At 36.2% G+C, this 19,950-nt stretch overlaps 1 protein-coding gene across 1 annotated transcript in view; it reads right to left on the reverse strand.

Moving 5' to 3' along the window:
* TTLL7 (tubulin tyrosine ligase like 7) overlaps positions 1–19,950 on the reverse strand; it is a 49,207-nt gene that overhangs the window by 4,429 nt on the left and 24,828 nt on the right. The window contains exons 14-19 of the mRNA XM_054384281.1: positions 15,853–16,048; positions 13,692–13,972; positions 12,349–12,405; positions 10,674–10,808; positions 8,955–9,035; positions 3,467–3,627 (exon numbers count right to left, since the gene is read on the reverse strand). Of these exons, the coding sequence (XP_054240256.1) occupies positions 3,467–3,627; positions 8,955–9,035; positions 10,674–10,808; positions 12,349–12,405; positions 13,692–13,972; positions 15,853–16,048 (911 nt within the window). The remainder of the gene's footprint in view (positions 1–3,466; positions 3,628–8,954; positions 9,036–10,673; positions 10,809–12,348; positions 12,406–13,691; positions 13,973–15,852; positions 16,049–19,950) is intronic.

The following is a 19,950-nucleotide window of genomic DNA, read 5'->3' on the forward strand; positions in this document are numbered from 1 at the left end:
CATCTGAAACTGTTCAGCCCTATAGTGTTTCCCCTGTGCATGACTTTTTCAAGTGATGCAAGCATTTCTCCTTCACTATGACCTATATAGTGTATAAAATTGTTTATATGGCATCAAAACAGTTTAATTTCATAAACAAGAGTCATTTTACTACTCGAAGAGCTACTATATTCTTTAATACATTTTTCTCAATATTGTTTCCTGTCTGGGAACTTTCCACATGTATTTTTACAGGGAATTTAATCTATTGTCTTCATTCTTTCCTCATGAAGTCATGTTGTGGTTGACAGAATGCAGCAAGATGAAGTTCTAAGTATTATATTTGTTCAACAGATATGCAGTCCTACACAAAATTATATTCTAATTCAATCCATAAATCTCAAAAGAGAAACTCTCCTGATAAATTCCTTAAGTTCTGGGCTTTGAGGCCGTGATCACTTTCCTGCAGTTAGGAGAGATTTTATCAGTGAAGAGAAATATGTGGCCTTCTATAAGTATGGCACATTATGAACATGTTGGTATTCAGTTACCTTAATAATAAAGACTGAGATTTGGAAATATATATCTGAATTTTAATAAGCTTTCATATATATATATATATATATATATATATATGCCTGTGCAACCTCCTCTATGTGCTACACAGACTCAATTCATACTCCATAGTACTGCAGTCAAGAGTACTGTTACCTAAGGAAGCTCAATTTGTTATACTGTAACTTTAGTTTCCATCCACTAGTAAGAATTCAGAGTCCTCCCCAGATCCAGAAAAGAGTGTTATGCTTGCTTCTGAAATACTGTCAATTATGTGCTATTGGTTTTATAACTATCTGGAGTCATCTGGCTCTATCAGCTTACTCTTATTAATTTTAGTTGCCTACTATACAGTAATACAAATGTATCTTTATGAAACCATCTACATCACAGTTATTTCACCGAGGTTTTGTTTCTTTATTCATTCTTTTTTGCTAAAATACCATATGCCTAGCAGAGACCTAATCAGCAAGAGGACACCTTAAGGCTATTCATTAGCTCTGTTCTTCTTCCAAGATATGTATCTTGCAAATAGTCAAAGTACCATACTCCTTTTCATATAAACTACTGGAGCTGTTTAGTCTGGAGACTCTCTGAAGGGAGAACTTACCACTCTACAACTACCTGAGAAGAGGTTGTGTTGAGGTAATGTCCATTTCTTCACCCTAGTAACAAGTGATAGGACAAGAGGACCTGGCTTCAGGTTGCACCAGGGAGATTTAGATCAGATATTAGAAGAAATTTCTTCACTGAAAGGTTTATCAAACACTGGAATAGGGCCCCCAGGGAGGTGGTTGAATCCCTATCCCTAGAGGTCTTTAAAAGATGCATAGATGACTTAGCACCAGTTAGGTAATGGATGGGCTTGATGATCATAAGGGTCTTTCCAACCAAAAAAAATTTCAATGTTTCTATATCCTCATGTTATTTCTGAATTAGCACATTAAGATGCCTTCTTGACATATTACCCACAATTCGACACATTCCCTATGGTTATTCCACTCTGCTCTTTGAAATGGCACAATGAACTCTCAGGAAGACTGATGAGAAGTTTGCCTCTCTCCTACAAAGCTGCTGTCATGAGTTCTCTGTTGTGGTTTACATGACGAGAAGGATGCTTGTAACCAAATAAAAAATCCTGAGAAGGTTCAGCCTTTCTGTTTTCTTCTGTGTTAAGTACATGACCTGCAGAATCATCTCTACACATACTGCATATTTGTATATTACTACAGTATTTTTAGAATCTTATACCTAGCAATTCACAAGGAACTGCATCTTTGTCAAAGAACTTAGCTCCACTTTGGAGTCAGCTGAGTCTTGTTCTGTGTGAATGAAACTGTTACTCGATGAGAAATCCTACTCTTCATTGAACTCTTCTGGCTCAAAGACTCCCCCTTCTGATCCAAGAGAGCAGCACAGTTGCTCAAAGGTTTTGAAAAGCCATTCTTTGTAGTGAAAAAAAAATCTAAAATGAAAATTTCATGCATACCCGAAGATTTTCAAACTAAAACTAAAATTCAAAACAGTAACAGTATAGTTACAAGGGCAAGTTGTAGTATTTTATGCCAATAAAGAATGAATTTGGACTCAGAACTTCAGGCATGAGGAAGAGACCTTGCAGCTGTGGATGATCATACACACACCAGAAAAAAAGTTTCCAATTTGAAACATAGAAATCTTTCCTAACCTTATTTCACTTTTTGGAGTGTGCTGCACTCCCAATATTTGGCTCTAGCAAATCTTAAAAGCTGATATCTGCATGTTTCCACACCCCATCTCAATGAAAACAGCACAAGATTCCCAACACCTGGCACAACACCAAGAAGCCTTCAGCAATGAGAAGATAATGGTAAAAAAGTTCAAACACAAGTTTGAACATCCTTTTGGATGCTCTCAGATCCCTCTTCTTCATGTTACTACTTTGTCAGGAATGAATTAACAAGTGCATTATGTGCATTCTCTACACATGACAAGTGACTACAGGTAAAGAACAAATGGACCTGATTTCTTTGTACATACAATATCCATCAGCATCCTGTTGTGTTTGATGCAGCTAATTTTCAATAAATCTCTTAAAACATCTTATGCAAACTAATCAAAACCCCTCCCAATCTTTATACATTGCTTATCCTTACAGCAGAAATATATTTTGTCTGCAATATATTTCATATTTAAACATTTGTATACTTATTTTATGGATAAATTTGGCCAGTGGGGGTGTATTATTTTACATCTATGATCTGATCCTCCAAATACATCTTTTCATTAATGCCTTTGATTTCAGGAATGTAAATTTTGAAGTGTAGGATACTGAACTTGCAATATATGCCCTGATCTCTTTTTCCCCACAGAAAACTTGCATTTGACCCCCAAACCAAAAACATCTGCTTACCTCAGTGTGGGTATTTCCTATAGTTTCTACACATAAACTCTCAGTGGTGAAAGAAACAATTAATATAATGACTCACATAAATTTACATACATTATTTGTAAAGCGTAAAACTGACACCACATTTTCTGCACAGCTGCAACTGTGTCTGAAATCTTCCTTTGAAAGTCTTAAGCTCAAATAGATATGACAATGAGTTCTGTTGATGGCAAGTCCACATCTGACACTTAACAGTGGTCTGGTCTCAAAATGGTGCACCATCCAAAGAAAAAGTTGACCTAAAGCTCATATATTTTGAAAATTAGATTTCTTTTTCCCCTTAGATTACTATATTTGTAAATACACTACTAAATGTCTGATTCCATTACTGAAATGGTTGGCCTAGATTATTAGATTTCTAGTTATACTGTATCTATAGACGGTTTTAAAACAAGTTCAATGTATTACAGCTTTCTCTTGAATGAAAATGAGCAACAAAGTATGCCAGCATTGACTGTAATCTTGAAATTATGAAGAAGAGTAAGATAAGAAAAATGAGCTTACCCTGAATTACAGAAACAGTTCCAAAGGCCTTGGCCATGGCTCCAAAGTAAGCGATTAAATACACGGTTAAAGAGACGGTACAAATGTAAATTTTCAACGTCTGGAGCCTTCCAGACATGCTGTAGAACTGCACGAACACTTGTCTTGACTATATCCAAAACCTAGGGAAGAGTATTCCAAGCAAATCAAAGCAAAGGCATATTGCAAAACCTAAACCCAACTGTTCGCTCATTCACTGCACACATACACACAAACACACACACAGATGACTGCATAGCTATAAATTCCCACAGATGTCTGTGTTTCATTTTCTGTGCATTCATCAGCAAACTTTTATGATATGCCTTTTCTGTCAATAACAATTTGCAAAGCCAAATCTAAATATTTTATTTTTATTACAGAAAAGTTCTTTTTTTCAGTCTGTTTGATTCTAGCTCATTTTAAAAACAAAGAATTTTAAAAGAAACAAAATGGACATAATTACAGACTAGAAGCAACATAATTACAACTCAAATATTATATATTTGAATATTATCTCATCTTCTTTTTCCACTCTTTTTAAAAACACCATCTATTTTATAAACAGCTAAAATGTCCTGAAAAGCCACAAACTGCTTTTGGTTTAATGTCTTGGTTTAAGCTCAGAGTTATCTCAGATCAAACCATTTTAGTCTACTTTTGATGCAAGGAAACCATGTAGTGAAATCAGTAAGAAAAGAATCAGTAAGATATTACAAATAGCAATGTTGATAGAAATGTAATGTATTTATTATATACAGACAACATTTAATTACAAGATGTGGGTGAAGAAAATGCTAAGCTGCATTCAGTATAGCACCAAGAGTTTTACCAAGTGTTAGCTACTCTGTGTGCACACAGACACTTAGAGACAGTTGCACGTTCTACTCATCAGGGTCCTCTTGGATGCAATTTTGCACATCCCACTGAACTAGGATGTGGAAGGTGGAATTCATCTTGCCTGCTTTTAAACATCTGTATGTTCTCTTAAGTCAGGCCTCTAGGTTCCCTCCATAATTACTGGAGAGAAAATGGCTCCAGAGCATCCTGGCTTTTGTCTGTTTAGATACTATCAAAAACACTGGGAATGGTTAAGTGACCAAAGTTCCATACTGGAATGTAACAGTGTAAAACCTATCCTAAAAAAACCCCTATGGTGCATGTAACCTATTTTAAAAAAGTCCATTAAAGCAGCATGATTTCCTCTTTTGCAAAATTGCATCTTCCAAAGAAACAGTTGGACTCAAGAGGATAGTGAATGAATAAAGGTATTTGTTTATTTGGTGTAAGATGCTGCTCTGGCAGGGGGGTTGAACTCAATGATCTCCAGAGGTCCCTTCCAACCCTGTGATCCTGTGAAATTAGAAGATGCAATACTTGCCCAGGAAACTTTCAGACATGTATGATGAAGTGATTCACACAGTGAAACATGTGACTCTCAAAAGGTGAAGGAGATGTAGTAAAACAGTGAAGTATAGAACCATGGTGCAGAGGTGCAATTTTTTGGTCCTGCATAACAAAACTCTTGTTTATAAATATTCTAATTATACATAATGAAGGGAAAAAAGCATAAATAATTTAAATGCTTGCAATTGCACAATGAAACTACACAGTAAAGACTAATGTTTAAAGAGCAGAAAATCTACAGATACCTAATAATGACAACTTTCACTAAATACAGCATTTATGTGTGATTTAAGCTCTTTCTTGAAGACCTAGGATTACTCTGCATGCTGCTGTCTGCTGGGAATCTTTATGAATGCATAGAAGTGCATAACACACTGAAAACCACACCTGTGGTCTCTTCCACTCAAGAGTGACATAGAAAGGGTAGTAAATTATAACCTAAGAATGGTGATCATCTTTAGTGACTGCAGGAGCTAAACCCAGGTTTTGCACTTCTCCACACTTGTGGACTGGGTCCAGATTTTCAGACATTCCCTTAGCAGCATTAGTCTACTCTCTTAATGCTTCTCAAGCAGCTTTTTCCATGTCTTGCCTGATTAAGCTTTCCCACACAAATGTCCAGAAGCCATGATTGTATACACGCATTTGAACCAGCTAAATCCCAAATTTACATAAAGGATCAACCATACATTTCTCTGCACTTGTTACACTGACCAGTAACAGCTTCTCTTTGTAAAACAATTACACTCTGTATAGACTTTCTCACTAGTTCAAAGGACATAAGAACTAAAGATGCCAATGTAGAGCTGTGCCTTATAATTTAGCATCTGGAGTTGAAGAAAACTAAGGACTGAGGCTTGCATCTTAAAGCAAGCTGCAGACTCCCAGGTACTCTGAAAATAAAAGCCATTCTTGCTGGTTTTACTGTGTTGATATTGCCAATAAGCCAGAGGGGAAAACGTCCCAGTTAATTGTTCTTAATTTAACTGCATGGCCTCAATTACCCATTAAAGAAGAGACAAGGCATGCACAGCACAAGAGCTGGAACTTCAGGAAACATACATCCTCATTTTTCTAAGTTAATTTCCCTAGTTTGCCTTCATCATTCTGTTTACCTTAATTTACATAATTTACTTTAACATAACCAATTATCTATGTAACTGAACAAGACATTGTAAAAGAGCACATTCAAAAACCTCTGTTAACTATCAAAACACTTCCAAAAAAATTAAGTAAGGTGATGTAACACAAAACAACCACAACTCCTCCCATTCAAAAGCCTCTTTTTCCTAAGTCTTGGGGGACTAAATTTCACTTTAGCATGTACTGATGTCATCAGTTTAGTCTCAACTTGCTTCTAAATGCCTCCTGTACCTCTGCTGTAATGCCAGAATATTACACACTAAGAGTATGAGTAGAAGTTTAATTTTTCTACATAATTTTGAATAATTATTAAGCAAACATAGCTGTCAGGGATTAACATTGTGAAATCTAGCACATTGCCCAGGTATTTTCTTCTTGTGTGTTAGAATTTCCCAGTAAGTATAGGGAAGGGGACTGAGTTTCTGTTTTGTATTTCACAGAGCTGCAGAAAGTATCTTTGAGACAGATTCCTTACTTGCATAAATGTTCTCCACCTTGAGCTCACTTCGCCTTTACCTACCTCATTGGAATATAAAACATACTTCTTTCAAATCAACAAAAGCTTACACATTTGGCAGTCCTCAGCTGCAATGTCATTGTCAAAGTTAATCCATTTTTATAAACTACACTTCTAAGAATAACTATCTGATTGCTTGAAGGGATTGAGGTTAAAAGCAGTCAAAAAAAAAAATTTCCAGTGCAAGCAAAGAAGAAGGGTCCACTAGTGCTTCTGGAATTAAAAGCCTCCACAAGAGCAAAGAAATCCATTTCTGATTATGCAGTTTGTTAATAATGACCTGGCATATCAGCCTGTACTTCGTACATGTGCCCTTGGTTTGACATGATTGTCAGTCAAATAAAGCACAGAACCATTGTAAGCTTTTTGAAATAATGCTTAAAGGAGAAAATTCTGACTAAATTGAAAGTTAAAAAAAAAAAAAAAAAAAACGCGAAAAAAACCAAAACAAATAACCAAAACAAACAGGGAGGCACGGGCAAATTGAGCCACATGGCCAAAAGAAGCTTAGGAAGGGCAGCTAAAGAATGTATAGTAAACAGGCTCAGTTGTTCCAAGAGTAGATTTAACACTCTCCCTGTGGCAATTCCTTCCCACAGTTTTGGGAACTTACCTATAGGGAGGGTTGGTAAAGACACCTTGACAAGTCTTGTGTGAAAGACCTCTATCTTCGTTGCAGTGATGGGCCCTACCTTGGGACTTCTTTCTCCACTTACAGAATCACAGATTAAAGAAAGCAATTCTACATCCCCCACCACTTCTAACTGTCCCAAAGATTCCTGCTGAGAAAATGAGATCTCTACTGCAGCAGCAGTGTGAATTTCAGGCCCTGTTATCTATATATCTATGTATCTATTCTCCCCTCCCTCACTTCCTCCCTCCTTCCTAGCAGCTCTTCTTCCATATCACAAATTTCTACAAGCCCCCACTAAGCACCTTTCTGGGTTTGGGCAAAAGGCTACACCTGCTCTAGGTACACAAGAGAAAAGACCTATATTCACATACATTGGGATTACAGCACTCTTTCCTGTAATAAAAAAAACAGTAAGAGATCATTTTAAGCAAAGTATCATTCAGCAGAACAGCTGTAGATAAACAAAAGCAAGACACAATTTCAGCCAGTGAAGTCTTTTGCTCTGCTGATTTCTGTTAATGGTACAAGAAATAATGACAGATCTGTGATGCCATTTGACATGATTCGAGAAGAATTTTGATTAAATTGTAGGCTTCTACATTTCCAAGTTCTTCTTGAGCTTGACATGTCTAGGTTCTAGAAACCTGTGTGGACACATATTCCATTTAATATCTGAACTTAACGTGACCAGTCAAATATATTTCTGTCAGAGGACATCCCATTTACATGGACCTGTTCTCTCTGGCCCCAACAAAAATCCAAGCATATTCAATAAAAGGCAATTTGAAAGACTCAGGGTCATAATGCTGATCTTATAAAAAGTGATTTCAGCTGAAGATGTGAAATCATTCTTCTATAACATTCTACCAACCTCTTCCAATTATAATATTTATAATGGATGCAGAATTTTGATTAAATTACTTTCTTTTATAGTTAATAAAAATAGATTGTGCAGCTAAGACACATAGAGAGATTAAATGTCTGGACCTGATATGCGAATCCACATAATGTATCAGTGACTAAGGCAAAGAAAGACTCAAAATACTGCTTTTAGGGGCACCAAAGTATCGATAATGAATATAATCTCTGCTACATTAAGGAAAATAAGTATTACACTGGGAAGATGGTTTTAACTGACATATGACAGATATGACTGACATACTACTACTGTATGTCAGGTTTTAAACAGATAAAAAACTCTTTAGATGTTATACCAAACAATACCTCCTGGATAGCAGATGAGTGAAGACTGAATGGTAATTAGTCCTTTGCAAGACTAACCCAATTAGTTGAACATTGTAACAACGTCAAGAATCCTTGCTTGGCAGGACTATTTTTCATTCAACATGATTATGTTGTATTCTGTGAGTCAAAGACTCAAATAACCAAGTGCAAGATCACTAACTCTAATGTAGCTTTAACATGCCTGGTCTGCAACTGCTGAATGGTTTATCCCATATCAATCAATACACTTCTAAGAATGTTTGCTAATAATTACACATGCAAGCACTAATCCTTTCTTTGTTTGCTTTTCCTTCAGCAGACTAATTTTTTGAAACTTTTTTTTTTAATTGTTTTCCACAATAATTATGCTTATCTCAATATGGAGCAACAGAATTTCATTCAATTGAATTAATTCATATATATCGTAGTATTAATAGTCAGTATTTTAGCATCTCAAGTCACTTCCAGCTACTGCTGAACACCAGTACAAACACTCTTATGTATCTATTTCAGATGATCTTCAGAAAATGAAATATGTCACTTACTTTCCGTTGCTTAACAGAATCCAGTTTTACCAACCAATAGGATGCCACTTTTGTTTTATGATGCTTCCAATTATCCATAATCTGTAGTCATTGCATAATACAAGATAAAAGAAATACACATAAAGACAGCTGAAGTCTGGCATTTCATTCATGAGTATTCCTAGTACTAGAAAGTGTGAGCATCTAAAAGAACTTTCCTCTAATAGAAACAGAAAAATATTTGCAAATATATGTGGGGAACATTTGCAAAGATGTGTGCCATCTTTCAATTTAATCCCGCTCTCTTTTCTACCTGATTCTGACAGATGTATGCTACAAAGCAGGCAGTAGCTTACCTTGATGGACTCAGCTCAGATTCCTTGAACACACCACTAAGTTCAGTAAAGCATAACTGATAATCTATTTAAATAGCAAGGGATTTGCTGCATAAAGGACATTAGACATGCCTTGAAAACATCCTTTCTATAAATGATCATGTATGAACTGCAATAGTCTCCTTTTATGATGTCTAAGCTCTACCAAAATAGTTCAAGCTGTGAACATACATTTTTATTTTCAATTTGTTATTTCATCTTTCATTTCTATTCCAGACCTAAGACAAGTTGTGCCTCACTGACAACTAATATACCATTACTTGTTTCCCTCTGTGATGAAACACTATTTCCCATCAAGAAAATGGTTAAGGTCACATGGGTTTATAAAAGCATTTTGCAGTAAGAAAGCACATTTGTTACCATCCCACCGTTGTATGAGAAAGCACCGCTAGATGGAGTGCATACACACACACTCCCCTACATACAAACGTGCACACACATTCTCAGTTCTCAAGACAAAAAAGTAATGAGGTATTTTATTTCTGCTTCTAAGATGAGAAACTCAATATTCTCCTTATGGATGGTATCTTTCAGAATCACCCAGATCAACCATCATTACAGAAGAGTTCCTTTCTACTGTGATGTAGTTGTACAAATTACTGGAGACATTATAGACCCCTCAAAAGCTCACAGAGCAAAGGACATTTCCGTCCAGAGGAAGAATTAGATGAATTTTAACACACCATGGGCTGTGCTTACTCCTGAGAAAAGAACTTCTATCTCCATTTTTTTCAAAGCTGATGTTAGTTTCTTTGCATTAGATATTTAAAAGTGATTTAGATACCATGTATTTTTCATCTTAAATATTAGCTGCTGCTTTTAAACTGCCCTTTAGATTTGGTATTGTTTCAAATGCCTGATACCAAACTATGAGTTTCAGGACTATTTTGGATGTAGGAAAGGGTAAACCTGACAGACTAGAAGAGCCAAAGAGTGTGATTACATGTTCTTTATGACTAGCAAACTTCCACTTTGCCTTCCAAGTCCTCTAGTATGCCTATTTGAAGTCAAACATGTCAGGATTTGTACTGAGAATAATGGATGAAATATGAATTGTAACATTCTTCTTAGCTTACTGAACTTTCTTTACAATTTGCCTAACCTTTCTGATTGTTTCTCATATATTTTATAAAGACATAGGAATGTTTTCAGTGCTGCTCTTTTAAGGTCAGAAAGTATGCAAAGCTCCAAGCTTTCAAAATCTTTTGAATTATTCTGATTTTTAGAAGTTTTAAAGCCACAGGAGCTCATGAATCATAAATTGACCTTTCTACTTTCCTGCATTTTAGTGGCCTAAACAATGTGTCTAGCCTGTTATTCTGCTTTCTTATTTACAGATACTTACATCTTCTATAATTAGTTCTGATTCCTCATCTGTTTTTCCTGGGAATTTAATTCTCATGTCACTGATAATGAGAAGAGTCTCTTTCGTCAAAGCAACTTCTTGCTCTTTTGTTTTCTGCTGCAGCAAAGACTCACTCTAAAAACCAATATGGAGCAGAGGAAAAATTTCATGCAATTAGATCACAGAACAAAGACGTTTCCTTGGCAAAAATAAATTGTAAACAGGGTGACATAAAATGTATTATTAATGTGTACAGACACATTATCTAATACATAATAAATATGCATACAACATATGCCTCACACACTAACGAATGAAGAAATTAAAGAAAACCAGTTATATATACATTTGGTTGAAACAGAATAAACAAATATATATTGAGTATTTATGATGCCCACCATTTAAAATATAAATTTGAAATTTAGCTAACAGACTTTGAATGTAAATTCAACATAATGGAAAACACTATTAGTTATCAAAAACTTCCTTTCAGTTCTTCACTGCAACAATTTAACAGGAACTGCCAATTATATATCACTGTGCCAAGATTTCAGGAAGTATTAAAAAGTAAGGACACTTACTACTGTCCTTACTTACTTCTAGTCTGGTCAGTAAGGGTTCTGACAGTGTCTTCAGTTGTCCAGGATTTTATTTCAAATAGCAGTGCTTTTTACACCACAGCAACTGGAACCCCTGTAGTGCCTAGATAAGACCATCTCTGGTGGGTCTGGGGGTTTTCTTTAAATCTTAGATACCACTTAAAAGTATTTCTGATCCTCTTTCTTTACTTTTGCATACTTTTACATTTGCAAGATTAAGTCAGTTTAATGCTTTTTTCAAGAACGGAATTAAAAAATCTTAGGCATTTCTAAATCTTTGTGTTCTGTAGAAATTGCAATAATTCCTTAAGGATGTTTTTCCTTAAGTGATTAATATTTTCAATCATAAAAAAACCATTTTGCTATATGATACATAATAATGTGGCTGAAACAGAAAGATAGCAAATATTTCTCTAAACACTTCTGTTTATAACTGCTATAATAATGTCTGTTACTCCCAAATGCAAATGGCTTATTCTAAACCTAAATTTCTATACCTTTAGAACACTGAGAGCTCAGTTGCCTCCAAAAATGGCAATATATCGCTCTTTTCTTGTCCAAAAAATAAATAAACTAATACTTTATCATGCACAAATGATTTCTTCTCAGTAAGTTACAGTTTATTAATTTTAATTCTATTCTAGCAGTAATATATAGTATATTATTCTTAGTTTCAAAAATAATTATGAACAGATTTCCACTCACAATACAAGTGCTAAATTATGAGTAGTTCTTTTCGATTCTGTAAGTAATTTTATTCACATTATTTTAAGAAGCATGACCTAAGCTCTGTCACCCAACGTAATTGTTCTGCATATCAAGACCATTTCTGTGGTGGGGCTTTCTCAATGAAAAAGAGGGTATGGTTTCTTACTAATGTTAATTTAAGTGAGCAGCCCATTTTTAATGTCAGATGGTAAGAGACTGTTTTTAATCTTTCCATAATTTGTATTTGATATAAAGTTAATGTGAACAGAAAAATCTATATTAGCCCTGTCTCATTATACTCTGAGAGTACATCTTGATGATAAAAGGGTACTTTTCAAACTTGAGATAGCTAATGTGATAAAAAATACCTTTAACACGTTGCGGTGAAGACACAATCTTAATGTCTTTCCAATTCTATTAGCTGACTTTAAAGATGGAAAACCATGTTAAGGAGTATTTCACAAGATGTCAGCACACAATTTTAAAAGGATCCTTTTTCATCATTTAGACAAAGCCTCACAGGCAAAACAGACAATGAGCGTTCTACTGGATAAAAATGATGATTAGAGATAGTAAATACTATGAAGCAAGTTAATTAGCATTATAAAAGGATTTCTCACAATCAAAGCTCACCACAATAGAGAAAGGCTGCAAATATGGGTTAGAAGTGCCAATTTGTTTTGCCCCATCTCTAGATGAATTATTTGGGTGATGAAATATATAGGTCAGGCACCAAAGCATGAATGGAAATGCACTGGCATTAGCACACAATAAAATACTGAATGAAGCTGGGGACTGATCCCAGAAAACACTGCCTAGGGGTAAGTGGATATGTGGCCCTCATGTAAACATAAAAGAGAAATGCCTGGGCTGCAAAGGAGATATTAAAGAGCATGGCAGTGTGGTCACAAAAGGAAAAATTGTATGGTTCAGAAGTACGCTGTGAAATTACAACAAACAACATGAATTCTGAACAGCTAAAAGTGTTTCATTTGATCTATTTATTCTCTTAATTATATAGTTAAACTACCTGAGACTAAATGCTTGCCTGTCTCAGCAACACGCTTAAAAATGAAAGAATTTTTATCTTAACTTTAAAAAAAAAGGATGGCCTCTGAGACAGTGGCAAATCCTCATCCTAGACAAGAACTACCTACAAATTTTAAATTGTTCACTTTGGAAGTAAAGCTCTATTGCAGTAGTATAGTGTATGGAAAACAGGCACAGTAGGCTGAAAATTAGTTGCCCTTTCTTCCATAATGGAACCCATAAAAATCTTACTAACGTTTTATTCTGGTACAATATGTCTATCCTTGGAATATACACTGGGTCTGAAATACTGATGTATTTTTGTTACTGCAAAGATTTTGAAGGTAGGTACATCCTTATTTCAGAACTAGAACTCCCCAAACAAATCACAGAAACTAAGACTGGAGGTTAAAACTCTTTCCGTCATCAAAACACTCTGAGTCTCACAAAAACTCTAGGAGTTCCACTCTCACAAAATGTAACATCTGTTGCTGTAATAGAAACACAAACATCACAGCTAGCACTCTCTGTAAATCATATGCAGGCCTACAGATCTGATATTCCTGAATTTCTGTCAAAATGGCACTGGCAAATTGTTCTGACATCGGAAAAAATAGTGACATATTCATTGAGTTTTAGAGAAACAGAACACGTTATGAACGCAACTGCTGTGTTAACTCACCCCTGAAGAGCTCATAGTTCCCAAGCTGGATGTCTGAGAGACTCTGGCTGAAGATGGGCTACGATTTAAAGAATGAGACCTATTCACTGAAGATGCACGCTGGATTTTCAGAGATGCTTTGGCTGAAAAAGGACGCTGCTCAGCTGCCTGCGACTGCATAGTCAATATTGATATTGAACGAGGGCAGCTTACAGAACGCCTTATTGGACCTGTGGATGATGTGGGAGGTGAATATGATGGAGATTTTATATTTTTAATTGAAGGTTTCCAGTTCATTCTACCTGCAGAAAAATTAAATGAATGATGAATGAACTATTGTCCTTACAATATCTGCTTTTCAGTCTTTATAGCTAACAACATACGACTCGTGTGTACATGCACTATAATGTGTATTGGTGAACATCCATATATGTAGCAGTCAGTCATGTCAGATCCTATAATAATACATACTTTACATACTCTAAAAGAACATTTATTTATTCCTTATAGTCAGCTTTAATCAGGGAAACTTCAGTCCTTTATCACATTCATCAGATTTATGACTGAGTGCATTATGTCCCACAGGTCCTGATTCAAAATATGGAAGCAGAAGAGAAAATTTGGTTGGTGGATCCTACATTTGCAGATCCAGTAGCCCTCATGTGCTCCTGTACAGCTATACATTTTTTTAATTTATTCTTCTGCTAAATATAGGATGTTGCTATGAAAAAGAAACTTTTGGATGCAGCATTATGTGTGTGCAATTATATGACAAAATTATTAGGACTATATATCACTAAACCAAAAAAACCCAAACAAACTATATCTACCATGTTCAACAGAACATGTTCACACAAATGCTCTGCAGCAGCAAGTAAGAAAACAACTGGCAAAAAAAATCTATGCAGAGATCCTCTCTGGAATATAATACCTTCTGTATGTCTCCAGATAGGTTTCTTTATCCTGTCTATATTAAATCAGATTCAAACTCAGTAAGACTACCTTTACAGGAAAAAAATAACAATCTACTCAAAAAAAAAAAAATCTCTTAAGAGAAACATTCATACCATTTCCAAGTGTAGCCCAGGGATACTTTGTTCTTTAACATTCTTAGCAAAAGAATATTCTTTTTTTTTCCTTAAATTAATTTTCATCAATTAAAAAGGATTTTCAAGAAGATGAAACAAGCAAACCAGTGTTTAACCTTAAGTTACAAATACAAGCTAAAATGCTGAAGCATTTTATATAATTCATCGTGAATGCCACACTGATTTCACAGAATCACAGAATCAACCAGGCTGGAAAAGACCTCAGAGATCATCAAGTCCAACCTACTACCTAATACCTAACACCTGACAACTAAACCATGGCTCCAAGTGCTGTATCCAATCTTTTTTTTGAACACCTCCAGGGACAGTGACTCCACCACCTCCCTGGGCAGCACATTCCAATGGCCAATTACTCTTTCTGTGAAAAGCTTTTTCCTCACCTCGAGCCTAACCTTCCCCTGGTGCAGCTTGAGACTGTGTCCTCTTGTTCTGTCGCTGGTTGCCTGGGAGAAGAGACCAACCCCCACCTGTCTACAACCTCCTTTCAGGTAGTTGTAGAGAGCAATAAGGTCTCCCCCGAGCCTCCTCTTCTCCAGGCTAAACAACCCCAGCTCCCTCAACCTCTCCTCATGGGGCTTGTACTCAAGACCTCTCACCAGCCTCGTTGCCCTTCTCTGGACATATTCAAGTATCTCAATGTCCCTCTTAAATTGAGGAGCCCAGAACTGGACACAGTACTGAAGGTGTGGTCTAACCAATGCTGAGTATAGAGGCAGAATGACTTCCCTGCTCCTGCTGGCCACACCATTTCTGATTCAGGCCAGGAGGCCATTGGCCTTCTTGGACACCTGGGCACACTGCTGTCTCATGTTCAGCTGGCCATCAATCAGTACCCCCAGGTCCCTTTCAGCTGGCTGCTCTCCAGCCACTCCAACCCCAGCCTGTAGCTCTGCATGGGGTTGTTGTGGCCGAAGTGCAGCACACGGCACTTGGATTTGTTGAATGCCACTACTGCTCCCAACTTGGTGTCATCTGCAAACTTACTAATGGTGGACTCTATCTCCTCATCCAGATCATCAATAAAAGTATTAAACAGGATTGGGCTCAACAAGGACTTTGAAAAAGTCCCTTACCTGATCGCTCCAAAGATTTGCATTTATTTTCTTCAAGATCATATGAAACCTTTTTCTGTTTTTTTTCGTTGTGATCTTCCTTTTCAGTTTCTTCTCCCGATTCTGACATACTGCTGCTGCTATCACAGCTACTATCACTAATGTAGTTCTTAAATTTTCTTAAGGGCTGTGCAGTTTCTGGCATTGAACACAAAGGCTAAAGAACACACAACAACAAAAAAAAAGGGAAAAAACAGCCAGGAAATTGAATTCATTCATAACACTTTACTCTCACACTAGGTCTCTGATTCAGGCAGGTTAATTTGTATATACTTAAACCCTTCCAAATTAGATTGGTATTTTGTCCTTAATTTCAGAATACATGCTTAAATATTTCATTAAATTCACTAGACAGTAATCTCACTCTTTCTCACATGAAGAACAGCATAAAATAGTAAGGAGGAAAAAAATTACTTCAGGTATGACTTACATTACCAGACATGTTGAAACAGTTTTAAATCATAAATCAAGTGATACAGAATACCATTCACAGTCAGTTTCACCCCCTCACTGATAATTTGCAATAACTGAAGCTATAGATTAACAATGATCAATGTGAAGTAAAGAAACACACCGAAGAACTTTGGCTGATACACATCTGAAAGAGAAAGTGATTAATCCACATCCTGCAGAAAGCAGAAAATGGAAAAATACAGCAAGTCATGCTAGGTGTATCTGGTGTCCCATATGCACATACAATTTCATGTCATTAGGTAAGTAATTTTGTGCTATTACTAAGGATCTTCCAAGACAAAAATCAAAAAGGAGACAGAGAAACCAATGCAAGAACACAATCCACAAATTATTTTTTTTCTTCTTCCATCTACTATCAGGCAGACAAGAAAAATACAATATCCTCCACTGTATCTACTATCCTAGGAAGAGCCATGTTGTCACTTTTTTTTTCCCTATGCATTTTCTTCCCAGTAACTCTCAGCTATAAGAAGCTATAGTGATTGATAGCCCCATCCTCCTAGTCATCTAATGGACTGCAATTAAAACTCAAATTAAAAAAAAAATAATTATCATCATTTCTGAACACATTTTGGGTCAGAGTGAAACAGAAGAACTCCCAGAATTAATTTTAATTGCCCTATTATCTTAGCATAATGTAATGCACAAAGATTTATTGTGAAGGGCAGCAGGAAAAGAACCAAAGATAATGGTCCTGCAAGATACACTTTATAACTAAACATGATACCCAAACTTCTATTCCAGCCGAGGAAGGAATGAAATTTCTGCCACTGACTTAAAAGCAACAGTATGTTTATGCAAGCTCAAGCTGTTAGGCCAGATAAGGAAGGGTTGAAGAAGAATATTCCACTGAGAAGAGCCCTGGCAATTGTTCAATTACACAAATAATATTTTAATATGTATCTACCTGCCGAGAGGACAAATAAGGTGCCTCAAAACTCAAAACAGCTATCCCAATCATGAAGTGGTGTGTATCATGGAAACACATCAATCAGACATTCCTGAGCAGTTACACAAGGCATGATAAACATTTTCAATCAAAACTCACTGCAGCTTTAAGAAAGATCTCATTCCCACTTAGATGCATGTTCCTCACACATTCTACACTGAAGAGTAAGAACATCCTGACCAAGATGAACACATCAATTAACAAGCAAGAACAAAAAGAAAAGTCAGAGAAATAACAAAAAGCTATAATGACAAATAGCTAGGTCTGGATTCAAACTGACGTCTTAAAATATGAGATATTTGATTGCCTAGCAATTCCAATGACCCTGATTTTCCCCCTATGCTAATTTGATTTTTCTGATTTTACATCAGAAGAATAAAAATAAAAGTAATTGCTTATGTCCTCTAAAATATCTGCTATTTCGTTTTCTTGGCTCTTTTTCCCACACAGAGAGATGCAGTGTGATAAACGTGAGTGAACCTTACACAGTGTGTAAGTACAAAGTGCCCTCTAGAGGCTATAACTAAACCAGACATTTCCAGAGTGTATTTCCCAGTCTAAGTAGAATTCAAGAATATTTTAATTGCAGGTAAAAATGTCCTCATTCTGGGAAATTCTTTACTTGTTTTCTACTCTAAGCTTCTAATCATGTTCAGATAAAAATAAGGCTGAAATTCCTAGCAAACATGAAACAGTTGTTACATGCAAAACTTGTTTATACATACACACACACACCCCCTTTACCATTGAGATTACATATAAGTATAAACATGTATGTATGTACATTTCTGAGTGAAAAGAAAATAAGGAGGAAAACACCTCTCTCTCCTAACTCTTCCAGCTGCTCTGTACAGAGTTTTCTGAGTCTTGAATATTTGTTTTTCTGAGGAAGAGACTGCTGGCAGAGAATCTTACCTCCTAACTAGTTTCTGTCAGCAGGTCAGCCACAGGCTTTTAAGGGAGGACAGGATTTTATGACCTTCTGAAAGAACCCTTCATGTTGGGTAACACAACCTGAAAAGTACTGTTTCTTGAGGTTTGTTTTGTGTTAGATTTTGCATGTGTTACTTTTAATGTGCTAATGGAAATTTCTAGGATTTTGTGATTACAAGAAGATGAGTCTTACAGCTGGATTGTTCTCTTACCTGACAAATTGATGAGGCAATGCTCACTTCTACTGCCTACCTCCCTCACCGGATTTCTATACAGATATATATTTAGGTACTTCATATCTCAAAGCAGTCCTTTTATGAAAAGGTAGCAAACCAAATTCATGTTAGTAGCCTTATGCACCTACCCCTTAGAGGAAAGAGGTGATGCTCTTTTCGTACAAGATACAAAGACCATCCGCCACAGGCATCTGCGTGTCAAAGGGAGTACATAGGATAGCATGCAACCAGGGAAGTTTCCAGTGACATAGCATCACTGTAGACATGGTTTAAATGATTGAGAAGTGTATCGGGACCCCAAAAACCATGCAGGAATGGAGACCTTGTACAGCGTGAACTGTGCATGCTACAAGGAAATGAAGCAATCTTCTTGGATTAGCTAGTTTCAATGCCTACTCTTCTTACGGAAGAACAAAAAAGTGAGAATTTTGGTCATAAGCAATTTTCTCTTTCTTATATAAATGCAAACAATATTGTACTGGTGAAGCAGATTTTAAGCTACAGAATCTATTTGCCTTTACATACTCATAAACTGATCTTAAAACTAACGAAGAAAGATTTGTCAATTTGAGCTCAGTACCGTATTAAATGTTCATGGCCTCCAGCTTTGGAATGGCTTGTGTGCAACCAGTGTAGAGATACTGTGATAGTAGAGATACAGACAACCACATAGATGGTCTCTGAGGGGGGCTGGGAAAAGACAGGCCCCTGGAGAAAGGGAAAACATGACCAAGATATTAAATTGGAATTTACTGACTCTCTGTTAAAGAACTGAAAACAAAAGCTCAAGGAAAAGAATCCCTGGTGAAAGTGGATTGAGTGTTGCTGCTTGGGTGGACTGGGTTGTTTTTTCACATTTTTTCTTCTCGATATGAATCCACCCCTGTGAAAGCACTAGCTCACAAAATCCCCGTATTTGTAATGAGGTTCCTGCAAATCTAGCTTAATACCAGATTGGGTATGCAGATCCTCTTTCCAGTATGCATGCCTGTAATAAGATGTGGCTCTCTGGATTCTTGCACATATCCAAAGTGCCTCTGCAGGCTCAGGGCAGTTGTCAGCATTCATTTTGTACCAAAATTCCTGGATTTGTGTATCATGTCATCAGAAATATAAGATGCTACAAAAAAATTTACATACATCCATAAGCAAATCCATCAGAACTCTGGAACGTAAGTGTAAGCTCTTTTAAGCAGACTTGACCCAAAATGTTTGCAGGATATAAGAAACATACTTATTTTAGCCAAGCCCAAACTATTTATCTTTACTGGCTTTACAGAGCTTACACAGTGTATTTAAGGCAAAGACTTGCATGAACTATGCATACAACCAGAAAGCATTCAACTAAAAATAGTACACACTTTAAAAGCAGATTTTAGGATACGAAACAGGCTCCAACATATAATGTACAACCCCTTTAGCAAGTAAGAAAGCTACAGATACATCATAATCATAATTAATCCTTTG

This window comes from Indicator indicator, chromosome 10, assembly GCF_027791375.1.
Source record: "Indicator indicator isolate 239-I01 chromosome 10, UM_Iind_1.1, whole genome shotgun sequence".
In the NCBI taxonomy this organism is placed as follows: Eukaryota; Metazoa; Chordata; class Aves; order Piciformes; family Indicatoridae; genus Indicator; species Indicator indicator.